Below are 26,538 nucleotides of genomic sequence, written 5' to 3'. Positions count from 1 at the left end.
TTTGAATGAGTTTTATTATTTATTTTAAAAGAAATGTTATGTCCACAACATTTTAACACCAAATTATAGGTGGTAGGTTGTTATAGGTTGTTATTAGTAGAGCAAAAAAGTAATTTTAATGATCGATTCAAATTATAACTAACCATTTATAATTTGTTGTAAAAATATTATGGACGTAGCACTTCTTTTATTTTAAATGATTTTATAAAATCTATTATAATATTTGATTTTAGTAAAATCTTACGGTTACAACTTACAAGATTTGCATGTGTTGTGTAACTTAAAATAAATGTTTTTTTTTTTTTTTTTTTAACTCTGTATTTATAATTCAATTTTAATTATATTCAATATATATATTTATTTATTTATTATAAAAACCAATATTTTTATTTAAGTTATACATATAACTATTAACTATTGATTAAGCAGTGCATGACGGACATAAAACTGGTTTAAAGAATAATGCACATTTTCATAAAATTCATAGATTTCCATGAGGCTGCACTAATCCAATTTAGGAAACGATTCTCGGATACCATTTTGCGTTTTGTTTGGTTTTTTGGATACAACAAGGGGGGATTTTGAACCCTTGAAAACACCGTAGTGTATTAATTAAACCATAAGAAGTGTACCGATTAAACTTTAAGAGTGCGTTTGGGAAGCGCGTTTTGCGCTTCCCAGACGCGTTTGCGTTTCTGCATTCCCTTTTTTTTTTTTTTTTTTTTTTTTTTTTTTTTCTTTAGCCGAAAAGCTGGACTTTTCAACTGATTTTCAGCCACATGTGGGTCTGTGTACTGTTTACGGACCCACAAATTTCACTTTTTAACAACTTTTTCATTAAAAATGGGACCCACGATACTATTTACACATTTAAAAATTATTTTGCTACAGTGTTTTTCAGTTTTCAGTTTTCAGTTTTCAGCTGTATCCAAACGGACCCACGATACTGTTTGCTTTCACCTTGCTTTGTTTTTTTTTTTGATAGGTTCACTTTGCTTTGTTGATCATGTAACAAAGAAAACATAATTTGCTTCAATGGTTCTACTATGGAATGAAAATAACGGACATAGCATTTAAAAAGCGAAGAACCACTGTATTTTTTTGGACGATTTAAAAAGCACAACAAATTTCATTTGATAAATAAAAATGACAAGCTATGAGGGTGTGAATTTCCAATCCCTCGATACATTTTTGATTGCTTTACACAGTTTAACATACAAAGACAACATTGTGCAAAATAAGGAAAATAAAATAATAATAATAATAATGGGAATATCACCAGAATTTTTTTTTTTTTTTTTTAAATTTCAACCTATGGCGTCAGCTCCCGATGATAATTTTTTATCATCAACCAAAACACCAGAAACATATTGATTATAAAGAATTAATACATCTATATCTATATGATACGAAAGGCCCTATAAATTAACAAAAATCATATTATTGGGTAACTAATTTTCAGTTGAAAATATGAATTTAAATAACTTTGGCCTTTTATAGGCCGAACTAATCTCTCTGTGAGCCGTATTGAATTTTCTTCTCTTTGATTCTATTACCGGAATTATATTTGTACTCAACCCTCCAAGAGATTCTCATCATGGCTTGGGTTTCTATGTTCATCTTGAGCTAGAGCTAGGCTTGTTAGAGGAGTACCAGAGTTTCTTTTGGCAAATCAATATCTTCTCCTTCTCAATACCATACTCAGTGTCTTCTTTACGACAACCCCATCTCATTGCCTTAGCAACGGAAGCAACAGCATCCACAAAATAGCTGGATTCCCGAATTATTGCATACCCATTAGGCCGAAGGATCCGGTCCATCTCCAAGAGCATGTATTTCATGTCACATCTGCCAATAAATCAGCTATGTTACAACCATGCATACATGTTCAGTTCACAGAAGCCACTGAGAATATTAGTATCAACTTTTCTACTGATCATCACAACTGTATCAGTCAAGTGTTCATGAATCAGTTAGGCACGACTACATTAATCTGCGGTTCTTAGACATAAGCTGATACAGTACCATGCCATTTCTTCATTATTTTTTAGTCACATAAGATAAAATTTAAAAGATTATCTAGTGAAATAAGAGTCTTCAGTCAAAGGCCTCTTGGCCTAATGGTCTCCGGGTCTACAGGAGATAGATTTGCAATTTGGAAAAACCCAAATATTCTCAGCAAGTCTATCTTGGGAGTATTAGTTGTTGGTAAGTGCAAAAGGCAACTACATCAGTTGGTCAAATGATTTGCAATCACGCCTAATTGTGGTGAAATTAAAACCAGTGTCTTGCTATCCAACAAGATGGATTTTCAGCATATGGGTCCTGTCTGACCCACTTTCACTGAATTTCCAAACTTCAGTTTGAAGTGAACGTCCCATGCCATTTGTTTTCTCTTTGTTAAAGTCCAACCAATTTATTTATTTTTTTGAACAGACTGCTTGGGCAATCTAGTCAACAAGATAATTCAATAATGGTCAGTTCATATTTCACTATCTACTGTGTCAAATCAGGTAAGGATCCTTGCGAAACCTAAAACAAAAGGTTTAAACTGTGTAATCCACTAAACAATATACTAGTTCAAAATGATAAAAACGTCAGACCCAGTGCCCTTACCTGTGGCTTTCTGCAGTAAAGAGGCCATCAAGGTGAAGGAGATCATATGTTCGAGGATATGTTGAGAAAGCTTCACACCTATCAAAACAGAAATTGAATAATTAACATCACACACCATCCATACAATAAAAACAATGAGTTACATGGAACACACTTGATTATGCCATAAGAAATCTTCAAAGGTTCAAAAAAAATTCATTATTACCAATCATGGTAAGTTCCAATGAGACCCCGATCAAAAACCACAGCAAGTGTGTTAAGAGCATAGGATGAGACTACATTCATGACCCACAGGGGATCATCAACTGCAGCCGCAGCAAAACCTCCATAAGCAGTATTCATGTCCATTACGTTTCTTATCTTATCAGACCCAATGGCAGGGAGCAACTTTTTGTAGTGCTTAATTCGCACCTTCCACTTACTGTCATCATGCTTGAAAGTATTAGCATTCCCACCATAAACATCTGAAATCCTTTCAGGTGTAATATGCAACCGCTTAGGCCATTTAGCGATGGATGTCAAAGTAGATTTCTCAAGCTTTGGGCTTGGAACAACGACACAAGGGCGAAGTGGAGTGTACCATGCTGAATCTGGTTCGAGGCTATCATCACATTTTGGGGGATAGGCATCTGGATTTGCCAGCTGATCATAACAACTATTGTCAGAAGATTTCTGCCAAACAGCAATGTCATCCTTTTTGTTGTACAGTTTGAAGCACATAGAAGCTAGCAGATCCTGCAACTTTTCATAATCCGATTTCTGCTCTTCCACAGTTGTGTTCCATCCTCGCCAGCGGTTTTCATAGTTTACAGGAGGGCCAGACAAAATCCAGAAGCCTCCAGGACGAAGTATGCGGTGTATTTCTAGAAGGTAAATTCCACCTGAAAACAGGAAATTGCCATTGGTAAGAAAGCAAGGGTAACCCCATGCCCCAACCACCTTACATGTAATTTAGTGAAGAAAAAAGAATCTCAAGCCACAAAATAAACCCCATCAACAATCTGAGCAATTCTATTCAATTCAGAAAAAGTCAACTGGCTATTTTGCATTACTGAGTTGGTGGTGTCCAGCCCTATCTACCTCAATTTTTAAAGATGTCACCAAGTTCCTTGGAAATGACCAAACCAGTAGAAACTGTAAAGTAACCAGCCATTGTTACACAATTGGACAACTCCAGAAAACTAGTTGGCTCTAAACTAAATGTATGATATGCTCAAGATGAGTTTACATGTTATTTGCCAATAACAAAGAGGCGAGAAAAGCTTGCGGATCTAGTAGGTAAAGCACATAACAGATTTCTAATTGGGATGCCACTTGTGCATTCCCACCCCAAAGTTACAATAAGCAAAGAACATCTAGGTGACTACTCAATCTTCTACTTTGGACTAGATTCACTTGCATTCATGGATGTCTATCACAATTTGAGAGAAAATTTTCAAAAACTGAGAAAAGAATTACCAAATTCTGTCCATGGGATAAGGCATCTGGAGCAATGTGCCATATCGAATGAGTTTGAGGGAAAAGGAAGGCGTTGTGTAGAAATGATTCCAAGGATTGCTGGAATTCCACGTTCCAATGCAAATTGGACTTGAGCTTCATGATTATCTCTTGGGGCAAGAGAAACCGTAAGAATTCCACGATCCAACAAATCACCACCCCAGCTTGCAACCTAAAATAAGTCAGCTATAAAGATTAAGTGGCCTTTCCCAATGTGCAAATTATTAACAACTAACATTACCTAGCGTTAAAATATCTCTAATATTGCAAATAGACAAACACGTCTTGAAGAAGGACCATCATATATGAGTGAATGAATAAATAAATAGATACAGAATGGCCGTTCAGGAAAATGAAAAAGTAAGCAAGAACAGGAAAATGTGACTCACCCCGCACCCAGTGTCAATGGCAGTTCGAACGGTTCCATCTGTCATTTCTGGGATCAGATCTTGCATCAGATCAACATATGCACCAACCCCTTTAGGGAACATAGTACCCCCACCAGGAAAGAGGAACTTGTCCCCTTCTTTCCTCAGCCAATTCTGATTAGATTTCTGCTGGTTGATCCAATTGTATGGTACATTTCTGAAATGTCAATAGGAGAAATTCAATGAAGCATTTTATATAGATATTTGATCCTAGTCACTTTTAAAGCCTGCAATGCACTTTGACATAAAATTACAAAAAATCATAATACCTGTACCAACACTCATTCCTGCTCTGTGGCCATTTGATTGGCACTTTGTACCCATTAGGGGGTGGAACCAAGCATTCCTTCCTTTCAGATATAGGAGGACAGTGGCGTTCCATGAGAGTTAGCCGATGTAAACCATACTTCTTCCATCTCTGTATAAATAAACATGAATAAGCAGTAAGGTTGATTACTATGCAGCCTTGTCCTAGATCCCAAAAATGGGCTATATGGAAAGAAAATGAACAATTAATAATACCCTTGGATCTGTGCATGGAGTGTAGTCTTGATAGTCACTGCTGCATTCAGCAAACTTAATGGGTTTAATTTGGAGAGGAGTGACTGAAGATTCCTTGGGAGATTGGACATCGTTTGCAACAATCTTGGTTTCAAACCTGTTCCTCTCAGAACAAAAGATTCCACCAAGATAAAATGAAAATCCGCACAGCACAACAAACATGATTGAAATGGGGACAGCCCTTGAACCTCTATCCCCGTGGGGACCTGGTTTCCCATCTTTATGTTTCATGATCCCTGATATTGTTAACTATCTACAGAAGAGCAAGGAAAAATTTTTCAGTCACTGTAGATTGGATTTTGAAAATGCTAACATTTCTTCCACCTCCCCCAACTCATCACATACATACAACAGTGGCATTAATTATTTCCTTTTTTATTGAACAAAATTTGAAGTCAGAGGAGAAGTGAAGAATAATACATTTCTTTCCCATTTAATCTCAAAGAAATGTGTTACTTCACTAATCGCCTATCTCAGATTCCGCAAAAGTAAGAGGTGTGTGCACTAGTACGACTTTTAAATTCAATTAATCAGAGTGGCTTAAGCAACACAAACAAACACACACTCACACAAAGAAGATGCAATAACATCACTGAAAATGTATGTATGTATGTGCTTAACTGAAACAAAGCCCAACAGTCTACTACAATTGACAAACGATGGGTAGTTACCAGATCGATGAAAAGCTTCAACAAAACTCAAATATTTCAAGGATAGATCCAGTTTTTTTTAGGTCCAAAATTGTAACTCAATTACATGCGTGCACGCATGTGAGAGAGAAAGTAATGCAGATCCAAATGTGAGTAGTGATAAATTAATAAATGACTTTGGTTAGCCCAAGCTGTAAAACATGAGATCTGATCTGGTAGTTGCTACCGACATGTACTACTACTTTCCATGTCACCTGGCCTTTACATTTTTTCACATGATTTTCAATCCCAAACCGACCAAACTCTCAGCCGTCCTCACTTCTTATGAATTATGAGGCCCCTCTCTCTCACTTTCACGCACTAAATAAGTCAAAAAAGGCAAAAACACAACCTAATAAAGAAGCCCATGGAAGAAAAAAAAAAGAAAAAGGAGCAAAAAGTAAATAAAAGAGAATGCAATATGTCAGGTATTTTAATCATTTCTTCTAACATAAGAAAAGTTTCCATGATTCAATTATCACAGCTTGCCAATCAGATACTTTTCTTCTGAATCATCCATTCCGCTATGAGTATGACCTCCAAAAAATAACATGCAACAAACAAAAAAGCAAAAGCGCCATTGAATTCCCATCCATCAAAGTAATGGTATTGCATGAAATGATTCCTTCCTTCCATTTTTTTTCTGAAACAGAGCAAACAATGTACAACTACAACACATGCAACTTTTATAACAGCAATTTTTCTAAAACTAGCAAACCAAATCAGAATTGATTCGAGAAAAAAAAATTATTTTGAAATTTACCCATTTGGTAATGATTAAAATTAAGGCTAACCATGAACTCAAAATAGGAAATCAAGAGAGAACAAAAAAAAGGTGTAGAGTAAAGAAAAGAAAAGAAAAGCAGATCCATTATGCAATTGAAGGAAAACCCATATGATATATATGTCAGAAATTGAAGAAGACAAGGACAGAACTTGTAACATAAATAGAAAGGTAGGATCTGACGAGATCTGACAAAGAAACAAAAGAAAGAAAAAAAGAGGTGAAAGTAATGTAAGTACCAAAAGAAGAGGAGAAACAGCAGGGCACAGGGTAAAACAGTGTTTTGTTTTTCCAACGCTCTCTGCACTGAAAAATGAGAGAAAGCAATGGAAATGGCAATGGGTCTGTGTTTTTGTGTCTGAACTCAAAAAAGGAGATCTGAGTTTGTAGCTGATAGGTTTGAAAGTGGAGAGAATGAATGATAATGCAATAGAACTGAGATCTTTCTCACCTCAACACACCGCTTTATATAAGAATAGCAGTCTCACTCACTCTCTCTCTCCTTGCCTTCCGCGTTTTTTGTCCCATTGTTTTTCCTTTAAATTATTTTTTTTATTTTATGCTCCAATGGTTTTTTCTAGTCTTCTCGGTTTTTGCTCCATTTTAAAAAGTTACTAATAAATAAATAGTATATTACCTCTTTCTTATCATGTCTGTTTTCGTCTTTTGGTTTGTTTACTTCAATGTGAATCCACATCGATCTGTTATCATTCATCATTAATGTTAGTCATCCATGGAATGATTTCTACCACCACCTTAATTACATCAAATCAAATCAAAACCAAAAAAAAATTATCTTTTTCTTTTATTAGGTTTTAATAGTGTCTACAGCTCAACTTCTAGATTTTATATATAGCTTTTTTTAACAAAAATTTTCCATACTTTTCTCACCTTTATAAAAGTATAAATATATTTTAACATACTTTTTAAAAAAAAATTAGATAAGTTATTCTTAAATCAACATGGGTTACATAAAAAGATACACTGAGAATTTTTGTTTTGTGCGAAGTTGTGATTCTAATATTAGTGATGACAAATCCCGCACACATTGGCAAACACATACATACTTTTAATATTTGAGTAAGTTATAATTTATATATATATATATTGTACATAAAATTATCTTTTACCGATAAGTTTGCTAAATAATTTTTTAGGAGAATTTATTATTTTTTTAAAATTTTAATAAGATTACAAAAGTTGTATAGTTTGATCTTAGACATGTGCACAAATATTTAATAAAAAAATTACTTAATATCTCCTATTATAGTTATGCTCAATGAAGATTTTTCATAGAATAAAATTCATTTTTTTTACCTTCTCTATAGCGAAATTATGACATTATTCATTTTCAATATAAAATACTAATTGTCTATCAATGTGATTAACAACATTTTAATGAAACCAATGAAGTATCAAAGCATGAATGATGTAAAACTTTAATAAAAGTAGAAGAGCAAGTTTTACAATAAAAAATAAAATTGAGTTTAAAAAAAATTACATTGTCTCTATAAATACTAGATCAATTGACCAATTTCTTTTTAAGAAATTTTATTTTAAGCATGTTAACAAATTAAACTATATAGTTTGGAGAGTAACAAATTAAAATGTGAGGTTTAATTTATAATTTTAATTTTTGTAGTTTTATAGGTTGTGGGACCAGCCACACAGAGAGAAAAAAAAAAAAAAAAACTGTTGGACCAATTTTAAGTCTTTTTCTTTCATTTATTTAATTTTTTTATTAAGTGAGACTTACAATAGTCCAACCTTAACAAGCACTGCATAATACTTTTTAACATTTGCCATATTAGAAATATTCAATAAAAGCACATAATATAAAATGACTTTTGATAATTTTAGGGGCCATGGTCTCCCTCCTTTGTTACTAGTTCCACCCCATGGAACTATACTAACATACTATGGAACCACATGATGAGCTAAGGACTTATAAAAAAAAAAGGGGGGATGGAAAGGTCCAATGGATAGTTTAGAAATTAAAAAAAAAAATGCAAAAGATACTACAAGTTATACTATTTAATCTTTATAAATTGAAGTAAATATAAATTTGATAGCTTGATAACATTATCATAATAATTTTTTTTGTGATCTGTGAAATATTAGTTTATAAATATATATATATATATATAGTTAAAAAAAAATGCTAAAACTGCTATAAATTTGATTACAAAAGATTTACAAACTGATATGACAATAAATATGATTGGTGCCACTACAATAAAATAATAAATAAATAATTGAATTATTTTTATAATTAGTGAAAAATAATTTATATAACATATATAATAAAATTTGTAATATACTAATATCCATATAACATTTTTTTTTTTTTTGAGAATAAATATCCATATAACATGATTGATAGTCGTAAAAAGTGTAATGCCTCTAACATTATTCAACGAATGAATAAATAACAAAAGCGACATATATGCGAGCCAATCGTGATGTGTCAGTGTCACGCAGTGCACGATAGAGTTGAAAAGGGGACGGAGGGACCCCTAATGAACGTAGTTGAAGTTCAATGCTTGAATTATATTGGTCAGATATCGACATGAATTGTTGGGCATGCCTTTTCGTCTTTCAGATTCTCCACGTTAATGCTCTGTCATTTCTCTTTGTACAAATCAATCAAAGGGGTTCTCTCTTAAAAAAGAGATAGTAATATGTTTACTAGTATCAGCAATTAATCCTACTTGCATATAAATCTTGTCTTTTAACTATTAACTTTTTTTTTTCTTTTTTCTTTTTGGGACATGGGGATGAGACCCAATGCGAGTCGGTTCCCACCAAACGCGTCAATTTGTGTATACATATTCGTGTGCACGTTATAGTGCAATTCTACTTCAAATATCAAAGTATTGCTGAAATGGGAGACATTAATGTTTTGAATTTCCCAATCAGAAAGAAACTATAAAAATAATCAATTACTTTCCATTTCTTAATTACTTTATACTCACATCCTAAAATTACATATGGATTCTCCATATATTATTTTCATTGAATTAGCATCAACACTCTGACTTATGCTTAAAGCCACCACTGTACATCTATGATGGGTTTTTTCACTTCTTTGAAATGAAAACCGATCATTCTCAATTAGGAGACTCAACCTGTTGTTAAAACCACCAGATCTGAACATTTCCCCCATTTTCTCTTCAATAACCACCAGATTTGCAGTGTAAATGTCCAAATTTGGCCTCATTCAACGTGAGGAGTTCGAGATTTACCAATTATTTCATTTTTTAGGTTTAGATTTGGTTGTTGAAGAGAAAATGGGTCTGAGTGGTAACCATATTCTATTCATTAGAATTTTAATTGAAATTATGTTTTCAAAATATAATTATTATAAAAAAAATAGCAATAACTTCAATAGATATTTTATTATTATTTATAATTATTATATAAAATCCCACCTAAAATTGTATTAAAAGGGAAATAAAAATCTCACTGTCTCTATCTTCCTAGTGTGTACGAGCATAGTCGCACACAAGATTCATCAGCACAAAAGCGACCAAAAATCAAACGGGGATGGGTGCACAAAGAATGAAATTTAGAGTTTTGACAAATGTCGGTGGAGCGATGAGTTAATCACTTTATATATTGACACAAGAAGAAGCCGTAAGGAAATGGGGAAATAGAAAATTGGTACTGTTTTGTTTTGACTTTCGATCTCCATATTATATTGGATTCTCTCTCTGGAGTCTGGCCAAACATAAATTATAAAATAAATAGCACCTCTTAAATTCCTTGCAAACATCAAGACGAAATAAATAGTAATATATGATTATGATAAGAACAATTAAAAGTCCTTTGTCTTTGTATCACCTGCATTGCACTACTTCAAATAAAAAAGCAATAGCTAGCACCTTCACAGACACAGTATGAATGATAATTTGGGTACAGTACTGTGCTGCTGGGTTGCTTGTTGCTGCTTTGTGTCAGAAATTTATTTGAGGATGAAGGGTGGGAGGGACAAACTAAGGTTAATATAAACAGCCAAAAAAACAAAAAAAAACTACATTTGAGTCGATGATATTTATTTGAACACATGGGGGTACTTCGATCACATGTACGTATACGTGAAACTTCATGGCTTTAACTACTTTCTGCACAAGAGAAGACAATGGTATTGCTTGCTTTTACACGTGAATCCAAAGCGCTCTTTTATTTTGGAATTTGGCATAAACGTAACGGGGAGACGGTATCTATTATTATTATGCCCCACTCAAAGAATGTCAGTTTAACATGTGTGTGGGGAAGTGTGAAAGTGGAACTACCGCTCAAAGACAGTATCAATTAATATTGTCTTGAAATTTTGTAAGAATAAATGATATAATAAAAATATTAAATTTTTAAAATTTACAGTTAATATAAAGATGTATAAGTAATTTGAAAGGTTTTACTTCAAACTTGTTTCTTAAAAAATTAGAGAAAGCTAACTAATAATTGAGAGTCTAAGATGGCATAAGCCAATACACCAATGCACATAAAAGGAATCCTCATGTATCACATATTATCATGATTTTCCCCTCAATAAAATCCATGAACAGTACATTATCAAACCTCTTTTAGGTGTGATTGGATAATCCATGACCAGTGATGGTCAACAAATGGATATTACAAAGAAACCGTTTCACGAAATAGTGAGTACAAATGATGGCCAATCCAGTGCATCATGTCCATAAAAAGTTCAGGTAAAATATATATAAATTACTAACTAATTGATTTGTATTAAAAAAAAAAATCAAATTTAGCCAAGAAAACCATATGGATGCTTGATATAGCAATGGGCACAAATTTCTTGATAAATCAATGTCAACGAATGTAGTTTTCACAGTTATTACGATCCACAAAGTCCAAACTATAAAGCCGATATGTATGCATGTTGGAGATGCAGTAAGTTTTAGGCGGATATATTGGATTTACTACCAGTTTGAATATTGCGGAGCACTGGGCACTTAGAGTTAGAGATTACATTAATCTTTATATTAATTTGAATTTAGTTGTTGTAGAATTTGAGATAGATAGATATCAATTGTCTGTTGTAGATTTTCTTCTAAAAAAAAAGTCTGTCAATGTAGATTTAATTTCTAATCATATCATATCCCCTCTAGTTGATGACTGCAACCAGATGGTTTTCAGGATCTCCCATTGTTATAGGAAAGGAAAACCAATAAGTTAAGTGTGCTAATGTTCTCGCAAAATTAGGAGCCAATCATGGACTTCGTTATTTTTGATCCCTCAGCTCGCCTGGTGGGATTGTTGATGTCCTTAATCATGATTATAGTGGTTTGCACTTAAATAGGCTAGCTATGTGCTGATACTTTTGTGGCTCCTTATTTAGCTGTTTTCTATGCATTTCGTTTTCTATCCAAATAATAAAATAAAAAAAATTAAACACATCAGTAACTTAAGATTAATGGATATATTTAAAAATAATTTAATTTTATGATTATGTAAACAAAAACAATACATGAATCTAATCATTCTTTAGGCTCACGGAAAAATTGATAAAGTCTTGTGTTCGACATAATCTCTTTAAATGAGTAAAAATTGTTTTTTTGTTATAAATGAGAGAATATGAATATGTATGTTAGTGAATAGACACAATATTCCATGAAAAAAAATGAAAAACAATCTCTGTTCCCTATTCAAGTGGACACATAATTAAGAGCCAATTTATTATCCACTTCTTAACATATTTCTAACATATATAAGGATAGAGGTAAAAATCAAATATGATTGTATAACTATTTCTCTTTTATCAAAGATACTAGGGTTAAAATCCCATCCCCAAAATGAATGCAAACATCAAATAATAGATACATTCCTAAGGGTAATCACTCCGTTGTTTCTTTTCTTTAAATAAATAAAAAAAAAAAAGAAAAAAAAAAGAAAAAGAGAGAAGCGAGATAGAATAGATTATATATATATATATAGAGAGAGAGAGATAGGTTCAAGTTACACCTGGTGTAACTCTTTAGAGTTACATATTTTCCGAACCATTAGATTTAAGTAAATCCAACGGTTTAAAAAAGACACTTATTAATACTGAGATTAGGAGGATCTCATTTATTATTCCTTATTTATGATATTCCATACTTATCTCTTAACCCAAAAAAGGTTTACTTATTTCTCTCCCTCTTCCTCCCTCTCTCTCTCTCATACGTATTTATGTAATCTTTTCTCTTTATATTGTTTTTGGTTTTTGACACAGTTAAGGACATAGAAATGGATTAGCGAAATATAAAAGATAAAAGGGTAGAATAGAAGTTGAAGTAGTACCAGAGGAAAAGTAATTTGGGTAGAGAAGTTTTGCTCATATTCATATTAAAAATTTTGATTTTTTTAATATATAAATTTCACTCTCCAAACACCATTAAGGTGGTCTTCAACGAGGAGCAAGATTGAAGAGACAGAGTAAATGGACTTTGGCCTGGAGATGGAATAACAAAGAGATGAAACTGAAAGTCAATCACTTTGCTTGCTTGGAGTGCTGCTGATTTGATTCTTATCATTCCTTCATTCCCTTTTTTTTCCTCTTAATAAAAATTTTAGCAATTTAATAATTGAAATGAAAAATTGGATGGCGTTTGCTCTTAGTTTTTGCTCTCTAATATTTATTCTTGTAATCAAGCTAAATAATTTACCTCTATCAAATTCCTGAGTCAATTGTCGGTGAGCACAAAGCCAAGAAACAAAACAGTTAAGAGAATATGAAAATTTTGTTCCTAATTAACAAAATGAGAAAATGAGTCACAAGTTGAGAGATAAGGTGGTGGTAGATTGGAGCAATATACACGGTCTTGCCATATTTGCTGTTTGTTTTCTCTCTCCCACTAAAAGTTAGTAGATTTGTGAGTGTAATTAATAAGGAGAGAGATGATAAGAATGTATTAATTAGGTAAGTATTTATTAATAATATACATAATGATGTTTTCTTTTTAGCCGTTAGATATTTTGAAAATCAATGGCTATAAAAAGGTGTAATTCTTATAAAGTTACACCAGGTGTAACTTGAACCCATCTCATATATATATATAGGGTTTAAGTTATATCTAGTGTAATTCTAAGCGTTATACCATTCAATATTTTTTTAACTGAATATGAATTTTGACAAATATATCGTTGGATTACATTATCTTTGTATGTTATCCATGCTTGCAAAATTTTAAGGTGATCAAAGATCAATAGGCATGTATAATCAACCAATTATTTAAATTCAAATTTTTGCAATTTAAAATAATGTATAAAAGATGAGTTTATGAATCAAAAGTAAATAAAACCTATACTCCTAAAAATATATGTAATAATGCGAGTAAGGATCATTCCCACAAAGAGTATCTAGCTTAGTTTTATGCTACGTGAATAAGGAGGGAGAGGGGGGGGGGTTTGAGTATAATAAAAACAATTTTAAGAAAAAAACAACTAAGGAATAATACAAATTAAAGTACTGAATTCAATCAAAAGAACAAATCTTGGTCTAAGTCAACATTTACCACTGGAATTTTACAACTGATCATCGATGTAAGTATATATCAATTCACACTTTAAATATTCATCGTTGGAACTATTTTCCTATTTCTCCTTAGTCGCAGTTAATTAGAAAATAAGCGATCTAATAAACCCTAACTACTAAACAACCCAAGACAAGCGCTAAAAGTTTAATCTAATAGCAGCCTTAAGAATTAGAGAGATCGATGAAACTAAACAACACAAGCAAAAACGGTTGTATTTAATTTAGTCGAGTATTCTTCCTAAGATCTAACAATTTCTAACGCAGCAAATCATTAGATCTTGGTTGCTTCACAAATTAGAGAGATCAAACAATTACGGATTTGATATCCAACCTAGCAGTAAATTGCAACGAATAATAAACTAGTAGGCCTCCTAGTAATTAAACGAGACAATTATGAAAATAGGCACAGAAGAACATTTGATATTCAAAGCATAAATTGAACAATAAAAACAAATTAGATCTCATAGTTTTATTGATTCCGAGGCTTCAGTTTCCTTCGACCAAGTATAAAAGTTTAGCCAAGTAGGGCCATGATGAAAACTCGAAGGATAAATTAGAGAAGAGGGGAGAGAGAGGCGTGTGTGTCCAATCTGATTTCTCCTCCCCTCTTTTACACGTTAATTCCCCCTTTCCCAAACTTAAAAAATTTCCTAAAAATATTCTAAATAATAATATTCAAATCTGACTAATTATAGAAAAATATTAAAAATAAAACAAAGTCCTAATATAACTAGGAAAGTGGTGTTTTCAGCTGGAAATTTCATGCACCAGATCTGAAAACTTCCGAAAATAAATCGCATTAGATCTGCGTATTAGAATTTTAGGCAAAAGAACATTCTAGAACGTCAGCAGTGCAGGTGCAGCAACTTCAAGCACGGTTTCGACCTTGATGCAGTCAGTATCTCTCAAAACTCAAAACATGAAAGTTGTAGAGCTTTGTCTTAGAGTTCCATAGCATCTTGAATCATCTCAATCAGAGCTCGGATGAGAGAGTTATGCCCAGATTACGAAACGATGTCAAAGCCGTCCAGAATCGCCCAATTAACTACATTTTGCACTTAATGCCTCCATTTGCATCCTAAATCAAAATATAAGAATAATTAGTACATTCAGGCACCAAATAAATATAAAAGATTAAACATTAAGGGAGAAAACTATGACAATTTGCATTCTCATCATGGATTCCTCCAATCTCGCCCCATTACAAAATCAATTTTGATGGAGCATGTTTCTCGACAAAAGGAGCAGCTGGTCTGGGTGCAGTAATTTGTGATGCTTTTGGTAAGGTCCTTGGTGCTCTAGCTCAAAGAATAAAAAAAACCTATCTCAGTTGCAACCATGGAGGCCCTGGCATGTCATAGAGTTATGTTTTTTGCCAAGGACGAAGGTGTTTTGGACTACATTTTTTTAGGGCGATGCAGAGACTATTATAAAAGCTATCCTAGCTTCTGATTCTTCCTACCTAGAGAATGGACACGTGATTAGTGATATTCTTCAGTTATCTGGTGTATTCTCTTTTTGCAGTTTTTTCCATGTAAAATGTCTTGGCAATTCAGTTGCCCATTTTTTAGCTAGATCTTCTAAGTCTGGTTCTGAGCTTCAGGTTTGGCAGAATTCTGTACCTGATGATATAGCTCTCCTAGTCACACGTGACTCTTTGTAATTGCTTTCTTTTTTAGTTTCAATAACAGTGGCTGCTCCGGTATATATTTTTAGGAGGTTAGTAAGAAGATGCATTTTGGGTAAAAAAAAAAAAAAAAAAAAAGTAAATCTAGCGGTCTACGTGATTTCTTTATTACAAAATTTTTCATGGTATGTACTACCAAGAGAATAAGAGATAAGAAGTGTTACATCTACAATATTTTCACAATATTTTTCCAACAAATTTTATGTTATAAGTGGTTATTAATTCTAATTTAAACTCACTACTGAAAATACATTTTTTCTCATTAGTAACAGCTAGTAACAATCTACTACTTAGGCTTTATTATGAGCATATTATGAACATAGCATTTCTCATATAAGATAAACTAGTTTATTGCATATTGTTTATAAATATGATGAAGATAATAATTATTGTTGCTAAGATTAAATCTTGGAAATCATTTATTATTTTTAAATACAATCAACATATGAATTATTGTTGTTAAGTGAACTCCAAGTGAGATCTAAATATAATAAACTTTTATGTATTAGTTTATTTCAAATTTGTTAAGATCTAAATGATTTTTTTAAGATTTAAGATGAACAAATTTATACTTTTGTTGTTAGGCTTACTATTTTCCCCCCCATATTTTAGATCAAATTGGTTTGTTATTGGTATTGTCAAGATGATCATATTCAAATTCATTTAAGCTAGGCTTAAAAAAAATTTAGGTCTAGGGAGTTCAAAATTTATTTTAGGAGGGTCAAATAAAAAAAAAAAAATATATATATATATATATTTACATATTTTGGCCCAGCTGAAGGGGTTCATTTGAACCCCTAGATTGCACCTAGAGCCGGCCATGTTCAATAATACAAGGCCTCCTGGTCTGGTTTCTCAAAAAACAAAAGAGTTATACCAGAGTTGAGATCACCCATCTTCGTCGGCAAGGTAATAAGTCTGCCCACATGTTAGCAAAACATGCCTTTTGCCACACAGTAAATGTGTGTAAGCCTAGCTAACTGCTAAAGATCGAGTCAATGTTTGCCGCTGCAAGTTGGATTATAACCTTCACAATTATATATAGAACCCACTTGTTATAAAAAGATGATACACATAGATAGATTCCAAAACATTCTATAGAAAAAGACATGAGAAAGATAGATCTCTAAACATGAGATGGAACAAGTACGGTGCCACCGACTTGAAGCCCACTAACAATTCTTATTAGTTGTTCTACCTCTACCTATTACAAAAATATCAATACTACTCTATTTTCTCTTTCTCTTTCTCTTTTTCTTTTTCTATTTTTTCTTTTTGAGAAGAAAACCACCTCCGTCCCACTTTGTTTGTCCTCTATTCCATTTTGGGATGTCCCAAAATATTGTCCTGTTTCTAAAAATAAAAGTTATTAATTTACTAATGTTTCTATTATACCCCTATTAATTTATTAATTTAATTTTTTGATAAATTTATTTAATGGTAGTTTTGGAAACTTATACATTTTTAAAAGGTAAACAATACAATAAATGATGTTCCCTTAAAAAGTTTGACTTTTCAAACAGGACAAACAAAGTGGGACGGAGGGAGTAGTTATCAATACTCCATTCGATATTTAAACATTTGACGGAATCAAAGATACCATTTAGATCCATTTAGATCTGACATTAATTTAATTTCTGTGTGTGAGAGAGAGAGAGAGGGATCTAATTTCGGCAACCCTAGTAGATTAATAAACCAGGTAGGTTTTGGTCTCCCATACTACTAACATTATTAATGTCTTTTGCCAAACAAGATAATTTATTATTAATTTATTTTTTTAAAAGCCAATGTCATCATGCATTAAAAGAAACCCCCATGAAACTATATGGGTTTCTTTTGTCTAATAACAATTTTGTTTCACAAGTTTTTTTTTTTCAAATGTTACATTTTAACTCCTAAAGTTTGGATTGAATAAAATCATTAAGAGTACTTTGGATGATACCTAACGAGTTTATTTTATTCCAAACCTTAGGGAATTAAATAAATATATAATAATTAAAAGTTTGTAGACTAAATTGAGATATAGCCAAAGCAACAAGGGGATAAATTATAAATTTCCTTTTTTATTCTTAATTAATTTATAATAAATATCTATATTTTTTTAATGCAAGTATGGTCACAGCTAGTTTGATCCACAAATTTCTAATAGATTTCAATTTATCCTTACCCAAATATCGGTATTAGTCATTAGCCTCACCGTAGACGTGACATGGATGCTTGTCTAAGAGGTCCTACTGCTACAGTACATAATAAAAAATATTAAAAAAATAAAATAAAATAAAACAAAAGCCGCCACCATTTATATATATATATATATATATATGTATATATATAGTTGATAGTAAGAAATCCACATATAGTTCCGCCACCTTAACAGTTGCAGTACCCAAATTGATAGTATAACCTCTTCTTTATTCGCTTACCCTCGCAATCTTCAACTAATCCAAAGAGTTGTCCCACGTTGTTTTTATTTTTTTTTTGCTGAATAAAAAAAGGGCTTCTAATGTGGCCTCATCTATGGTAATCTTTAATTTGGACCACCTACTTTTGTTACTTTAATTACTCATGTGATGTGTACTGTACTATATACACCGCGTGACAGTAATAGGTAATACTATGTGTACCTCATGACCCTTGTTGGGATTATCATTCGAACCGCTTCTCTTTAGGTGTTGGGATAAGGACTTCTACCATTAAGTCGCATATCGTGTGGTAAGAGTTGTCATAGGTAAATCTCCATCTATGGTAATCTTAATTTTGACCACCTACTTTTGTTACTTTAATTACTCATGTGTACTATACTATATACACCAAGTTTTATTTTTGCACATAATTCTCTCCCCAATCTCAAATCTCAATTAAATTAAACATTACCACCTTGCACGTCCTAAGCTACTTCAATAGTTTACTAAAAAGAAACAGTATCTATTAGTCTAAGTTACTACGTTTATGTAATTCATTACCTCTGAAAATCGAAGTAGGTACTATGTGGGATTTTCAACAAAGGCCACGCTAAGATTCATGATATGCAATTTAGTTTACAGGGAAGAGAAGAGAAGAGAAGAAAAGAGAAGACGTTGAGGCAAAATAAAAGGAAGAGTGAGAGTGACCCAACGACAACGAACGTTACAAGCAAATTAATCTGTTACGCTGTCACTATTGAGTAGACGCATTAGCACATGGTCGTAATAACATTGCATGTGCATTTGCAAATGCCCCCCATGTGATGATTTGAGAAAAATAAAAAGTAGTGTGTATGGCTAATCAGTCAATCATTTTTAGGTACATCAATTGCCGACTGCGTGCTGACTGAGGCATTTGCCATTTAATTTGTCATCAAGTTAGCCGGTAAATGCATCACAAACTTGCATACCATTATTTCATCCAATAAAACTTGCTTAGCATTAAATAAGCAATAAATGTGTGTCGTTATAACAACAAATAATATAAACAAATCAATTCTCTCTTCTCTCTTATCTCTTATCTCTTTCTTTCCTCTTTTCCTCTCTCACTTCATTAAAATATTAATTTTTATTTTTACAACCCATAAACAATAGGATGTATATATACAAACTTACTATTCACAAATGCTAAAAAAATCAAAATGCCCATACCCGAATAATGCTCTATTTTAGTGTCTTGGTTGCTAAAATAGCAACTGGGATTTTTTACACCCTTCGATGCTAATGCTTTATATAATCAATCGATGAAAGAACATGGTAAATGTCTTATGTGAGCAAGGACAAAATCAAGATTTGAAGTTAAGGAGAGTGGAAGTATAAACAAAGAAAAAAAATTATTATGAAAATAAGCATCCATTTAATTAGTATTAACAAACCATCAATAAAGACTAAGAATGAAGACAAAGATACAAAATCATTATTTATACATTACAATGCAATTACTTATGAAAAGGGAACTTGATGGTACTTTTTTATGTGCGTGTTTGTTATTGGGTAAGAGTAAAATTTTTTTGGTTTAAAATTTTTTAAAGAGCCGGATTGTTTGTTTTGAATAAAAATTAGTTTATTAGACTTAAATTTTGTTTGTTTTGTTATTAGTAATTTTTGTTGTTGAGCTAATTATTTTTGGACTTGTTAATTTTGTTTTAAATTTTAGATCTATGAATTTTTTTTTTATGGCCTTTAAGGATCAATGATATTTTTAAGGGGTGGTCTGATGTAATTTTATTGAACTAAATCACTAAAATATAATACCTATGTGTACAAGTATTAAAAAATTAAAAAAAAAAAAAAGAAAAGAAAAAAGGGAGCTTGGAATTGCCCCCCAAGGCAATGACTAGCTATGTCCCAGTCTATGAGTGCCTTATCCAATTTTCTCGAATCTAGCATTGTCGTAGGCTCGTCCTAAACATGGGTTTGTGAATAAGCTCCAAGCCTCGTGGACCAAAACCAAGAGAATTGAGCCGCCACTTATTGACTTGGGCTTAGTTCTAACCTAAATTTCCGGGTTCAAACTTGGGTAATAAGGATAGGGACAGGTTAGGCACCCATTTTCGTCCGATCTGAAACTCAACCTTCACTATTATCACATATCCAATTTCAATCAAAAGTCTAATAAAATTAATAAGGAAAAATAAAAGTAAAACCTTAGTCTAGACATACGTTTGAAAACAATTAACTAAAACAACTGTAAAAACAACATATTCAGCAAAAAAAAAACTGTAAAAACAACATAAAAAATAAGAGAGTTAGTAATAAAAAGGGAGGTAAAGTTATTAAAGTAGAAGACAGAATAGTGTACCCCTTACACATTATAGTGTACAAAGTTCTAAGTCCCAAACACTGTTTTGAACAAAGTCCGGACAAGTCTCATTAGTAAAAATATCATACATTTGGACCGCTATAACACACGCCATTGTTCCTGAGGGGACTCAGTTGTGAACTGAGCGTTGGCATTTTTTTTTTTTGGAAGGGGGGGGGGGGGGGGGGGGGTGTTGGTATGTATTGCTATTTTTTTTAGCAACCATGAATAGTGAGTTCTCAAATATACAACCTACTATTTATGGGTTTTAAACATAAAAGAAATATATTATTGGAGAGAGAGAGAGACAAAGAGGAAGCGAGGAAAGAGAAGAGATGGAAGAGAAGAGAGAAATAATTTTTTATATTATTTGATTGGGTTATATGTAAAAATAAAAACTAAGATGTTGAGTGTATTGTTAAATGAGTTGGTAAAATAAATAAAGTAGTGTTTGAGGATGTAAAAAAAGACTAATTTTACATCCTCGAATGTGAATGTTTAGACTCAATAGATCTTTAATTTCTAAATTTCAAATTGAAGGGATCAAATGTGCATAAGTCTTCATAATAGAAAAAAGAATAAATAATAAATAATAGATGCTATATATCACAGATTTTTTGTGCGTACATGATGGTTTTAAAACTTTTAAAGAAAAAAGAAAAAGTATAAATACCCCTTCTAATTTGTATATATGGAGTAAAAATAAAAGGTACAGAAAAATTCATCAAAGGGCATCAATCATCTCCTCCAACTTCTCCTAGTTTGAAGGAAATTAAAAATAAAGGGCTGCAGCCTGCAGAGCATTAGATTACCCCTCCAAATATTCTTTTAAGTCCTATTTGGATTGAGAGGAGAGAGAGGGAGAGTAGAATAGAGTAATCTGTTTACTTATTAGAAAACAAACAGACAGAAAGTGTAACCTTTCCACCTCTGCTCATTTCTCCCCATCCTATCACTCTTTAATGGCAGACAATCTTATCAAGTTTTTTTTACCAGCATAAACATGAATACAAAAATGGAAATGAAGCAAAACTTTTTCAAATTTAAGTCTTTTTAAGTACTTAGAAACCCACAAATAAAATATATTACACGAGAAAGAAAAATGCATCCCATACCTTGCCCGCTGGTTTTCACCACCAAAAAATACAACCTTAATGGTGGAACCCATACTTATGCTTACAATGTGACCTAAAATTTCTCGGTTCCAATGGACACCTAAGATAGCAACCATGGTTGCAGCTCTTTTCTGTAAGGAAAACAACTCATCAGTCCAAATCCCAAGAGAGCATCAAAATTGCTAAGTCTGCTATCAAACATCATATGAGAACATGCACCATTCTGTACAAACGTCTATTATCTCAATTTTCCAGCTAACTTCAATAGCCACCAAATTGTTGCTTTGAAACACCCCCATATCTCCCAGGCGTAACGCCACTGCTGCCATAAGCTGGAGGAACAGTGCTCAACCCCGGACAATCTCTTGCCCAATGCCCAGGTTGATGGCATTTAAAGCATTCACCAGAGCTTCCACCAACACTTGGCCCAGAAGAAACTCTACTAGCATAGCCCCCTCCCATGGACTGTCCAGGACCATTCATAATACTAGGACAATTTGCAGAGCTATGACCAGCACCCCCACAACTGTTACATTGTAGATATGAACCAGGAGTGCCAGTTGCAGCCATGGCATAACTATTATACTGATTTCCATACTGACCAACTTGATGTAATGGTGCACTAAACTCTTTACCAGAATTGATACTGTTCCCAGTATAGTTCACCACTGGTGGCGTTGGTTGCCTATATCCAATATTCCCAACTGAAGTATTATTCAATCCAGGGTTAGGAGTGATACTTTCAGCCTTTGAAGCAATAGAACTATAATTCCCTGCTTTCAGCTTTTCCATCAAATCCAAAAGAAATCTGGATTCAGATGAAAAATTCACCTTATCTGCCTTGACCACTGTTGACTTTACACGTTGTTCATCACTAAATGTCTCCTCCTTTACTTTCAACTTGAATATATATTTAGTAAAAAGAACCTTACGAAGGATTTCTCCAAATTTATCATCATCTTGCTCTTCATACTTCAGAAAATACAATTGTTTTGCAGGAATACCCATGATCTCCTCACCACATTCCTGAAATACGGTTACCCATGTTATGCCAGTATGGTCTTGTATCTGGCACTGGAGTATATACCTGTAGTCACATTCCTCAACTGACTGATCACACCTATCACACCGCCATTTCCCATCCCCATTATTTGAAACCTTTTTGTTGCATTGTCGATCACCAATCATGATAGGACACGCTGTGTAGCAGAAACTGTCAACCTTTATGAATGCAATGGTTGCACTGACAGTGATCCAATCTGGCTTCTCGGATGTTCCTAGCCTCTCGTCCTTAATTTGCGATATAGTCTTTCGAATATCTGTCCTACCCACACTAACTTCCCTGGAAATTGAGACAGATGGGATGTTCCTTCCTTCCTCATCAAACCATCTTCTCAGGCTGTGAGCTTCTGGATAATTTGGCTCAATAAATAGTTGACTGGAAGAGATAGTACCCAATGACTTCCCATTGAAGTCATTTACTCTACCTGCTTTCACAGCTAGAACAGGGAAAAGCCCTGAATCACACATATTTTGCAGACTCTGTCCTTCTGCATTGCAAAAGTTTCCCCACAGAGTTAATTCAACACTTCGGCCAGACATATCCTTCAAGTGTAGGATTCTCCGCTGAGTTTCAGTACCATTTTTTCTCATTATTGAAGCAGGGGGACCGATAAAAGTTACAATACCAATAATGTCCATAATGCTGTTGTTGTCCATGCCTTCAATATCACTTATATGACGGAAGTGAAACTGCTGCTGTGGAATTGAGCTGTCATCGTCAGAGCAAGGCTGTACCATTGACGTGCTCTCTAAGAAAATTTCCTGGTCATTTGGGAGGTGGTTATAAGCTTTTTGAGCAGGTCTTAAGCTTCCCTTGGAAATCAGATAAACCTTTCCAACTTCAATCTGGTTGAAGAATTGATCAGCCACAGCATTAAAGCAAGTTACCCGAATTTCTCCACCGTCAGAATCAAGAAGATCAAAACTGAATACTTTACCATCACCGCGGGGGTTATTGTAGTGCTTAAGTTCTCCTTTTGCTGTAACTCTAGCCTTAATTGTCCACCTACCCTGGTATGGATTCAGAGCAGCAATGGGAATTATCCTAGGGGGAGCTTCATTTCTAGCTATTGGTCCTCTGTTAGTGTACATTGAAGATGGTTGTTGATACACAGGTTGAGGTTGGCGGGCAGAGGAATTTAGAGGTGGCCGCGAAGCTTCTGATCTAGGGTTGCGGAAACTCTGCTCACCATATGAACCACCTAACGACACTGATCCAGGATATCCAGCACTAGACTCTATCTTAGGGTAAGCAGCAGGCACATTTGGTGCAGCATATCTACCTGAGTCAGAATTATGAGAATAAGCACTGCCATATGATTGATTTATTCTAGGAGGCTCCATAGATGCTCCAGCTGCATTGGGTTTATTAACCAGACCACCAACAGGTGAAGTTCCAGGAAATGATTGGGGATTCCCAGTTCCTGTCCCTGGTTGGCCAGCTGGGGATTGTACAACCACAGGTTTTGCCACTGGTACAGGTTCTCCAATGAGATCACTTTTCTCAATTATCAAATCCAAATCAACAATGATAATAATCCTGCTTGCAGTCAAAAGAATCAACATGTCAGCACCAAAACAATAATAGTCATGGAGCTGTGAAATTGAATGTAAATAATAGATAATGTATAATGACACAGAAGAAAAACTCATTAAATTATTACTTTTTCATAGGTAAATACAACTCACACACCCCCAAGGCATTATTATTTTATTTATAAAACTCAATTTGAGGGAGGGGGATTTGACATTGGATGTCTCTGTTGAAGACACCAATTAGAAGTGCCAACTAGTTGAGCTATAAGACTATTGGCTGCCCATTAAAAAAAAAAATTATGCATGGATGGAAAAAACTTCCTTGGCACCCATGAGTTTACCTTGCAAAGATTTGGGAAATGAAACCCGTCCTCCTCTTTTTCACATCACCCTATGATAATGAAACCTCAGTATGATGAAACAGTCTTTGGAAGTCTAAGACAGTAAAAGTACCCCCACCCTCTTCTCCTTTCTTATCTCTACATACACATTACTGCATTGTTACTTCCCTGAAGGGAACTATTATAAAACTATAGTGCTTGGTCACTGTTCAGATTGATATCTAAACAAATATTCTTGTTAAATCAGCAAAATATCTTTGAATATATTACCTACTTCCCTACAAGTAAATATTACCTATGTAACAAGACAAGTTGAACACAAACTTTACACTAAAATAATCAATTAAACACAAACAGATTTGTTTAAATTCTAATTACCCAAGTTTTGATTCGCAATTTTGCATCTAAAAAAGCCCTTGTCGCCTTAGGCCTAAAATCATATATCGACTATTGAAAACGAAAAAACAAAAGCAAAACAAAACCCACATAAGGAATAAGGAAAAGGAAAGGGATTGAGTGACTGACATGCGTCTTTGGACTTCGTTACAGACGAAGTGGGTCAAGCGAACAATGGAGCCTTTCTGCAACTTGCCATCCTTGACGAAATGGTTTTTCTGAGTGGCTAACATGCCCTGTTGCTGGTGGGTCCCGTCGGAGAGAACAACCCTATACCGCTCAGTACTGCTACTGTTGGTGGGCTGTTGTTGGGCTTTGGTCACCACTTGCATCACTTCTATCACTTGTAGTATTGGCTTCACCCCTTCATCCTCCGCCTTCAGTTCCCCTCTGCACATCTTCATTATCGCTCCTTCCGTCAGATTCATCGCCATTTGTACTGTCGAGAGATTGAGATTTTGAGAGAGAGAGAGAAGAGAACCCTAGAATGACAGAGAGAAATCGCAAAGGATTTGATATTGAGAGGGAAACCGCTCCCTTACTATGGGCATTTTGGGGAAAAGGGGTTTTGTTTTGTTAAATTCCGAAACTGTCCCTGCTTTGTCTTTTCGATTTGGGAGGGAGAGCGAACAGATTCAATTGCCGAAAAAAAGTGTTCATGTGGACACTAGAAATTAAAATAACATCTCAAACCAAAAATCAAGTTTCAAAAGTTAAGTTACATGTGGAAAAGTGTTGGCACCCTATAATACATATTCAAAAGGACGATACCTTTTAAAAAAAAAAAAAAAAAAAAAAAAGGATGATACCTAGTTTCAAATTTAATCTTAAAAGTCATTGTTTAAAGAACAACTAAAATACTTGACATTTGGCTTTAAAAAAAAAGAATGTAATATGCATGTACATATGAAATTAAACAAAAGAAAATTATATCATAGAATGACATGTGGGATGACATGTAATCTATCCTAAAATTACATATATGTATAAAAATAAATGATATTGAGAGGGAAACTGCTCCCTTATTATGGGTATTTTGGGAAAAAGGGATTTTGTTTTTCAAAATTCCAAAATTGTCCCTGTTTTGTCTTTTCTATTAGGGAGGGAAAGCGAACATATTTTTGGGCTTTCATCTCACGCTTCCACTTTGCAGGTTGAGTCGGGTCGATTCTTTTTTTTTTTTTTTTTTTAAATAATATTAAGAATGAGTTTAGTTCAACAATTAATACTTTTTCAATATTTTTAAAATTATACAAATCTTAATATTGTTAACCAAAACAAAATAGCACAAAAGATAATTAAAGCAAACATACAAGTTTTATTTCTATACAATATCAATATTCTAAAACATAAAACAAAATTACAAATGCATTATTGAATAGCTAATTTGACTATATATATATATATATATATGTAAGAAATTTACAATCTTAAAAACTCGTAATCTAAGATCAACTATGGTTCACACTCTATTTAAATTTGAAAATATATATAAAAGTTTGATTGTTTACTTATTTATACATGG

General features: G+C 33.3%; 2 protein-coding genes across 3 annotated transcripts; both read right to left on the bottom strand.

Moving 5' to 3' along the window:
* Positions 1-1,146: 1,146 nt before the first annotated feature.
* Positions 1,147-7,046, bottom strand: LOC115970983 (probable methyltransferase PMT21). Of its 2 annotated transcripts, none has more exons than XM_031090635.1 (8): positions 6,815-7,046; positions 5,064-5,355; positions 4,811-4,959; positions 4,503-4,698; positions 4,075-4,285; positions 2,822-3,497; positions 2,617-2,694; positions 1,147-1,848 (listed from the first exon to the last, which is right to left on the bottom strand). In XM_031090635.1, exons 2-8 carry the CDS (start codon positions 5,331-5,333, stop codon positions 1,617-1,619), a joined length of 1,812 nt encoding a protein of 603 aa, XP_030946495.1. In that variant the 5' UTR covers positions 5,334-5,355; positions 6,815-7,046; the 3' UTR covers positions 1,147-1,616. The 2 variants fall into 2 exon arrangements, with proteins under 2 accessions (XP_030946495.1, XP_030946496.1); XM_031090636.1 differs by lacking the exon at positions 6,815-7,046 and adding an exon at positions 5,774-6,780.
* A 14,551-nt stretch (positions 7,047-21,597) lies between these two features.
* On the bottom strand, positions 21,598-25,539 carry LOC115970982 (replication protein A 70 kDa DNA-binding subunit A-like). The gene is made up of 2 exons (XM_031090634.1): positions 25,143-25,539; positions 21,598-24,280 (listed from the first exon to the last, which is right to left on the bottom strand). Exons 1-2 carry the CDS (start codon positions 25,445-25,447, stop codon positions 21,940-21,942), a joined length of 2,646 nt encoding a protein of 881 aa, XP_030946494.1. The 5' UTR covers positions 25,448-25,539; the 3' UTR covers positions 21,598-21,939.
* Positions 25,540-26,538: the final 999 nt, after the last annotated feature.

The sequence above is a fragment of the Quercus lobata genome, chromosome 12 (assembly GCF_001633185.2).
Source record: "Quercus lobata isolate SW786 chromosome 12, ValleyOak3.0 Primary Assembly, whole genome shotgun sequence".
In the NCBI taxonomy this organism is placed as follows: domain Eukaryota; kingdom Viridiplantae; phylum Streptophyta; class Magnoliopsida; order Fagales; family Fagaceae; genus Quercus; species Quercus lobata.
This window is presented reverse-complemented; position numbering and strand designations above follow the sequence as displayed.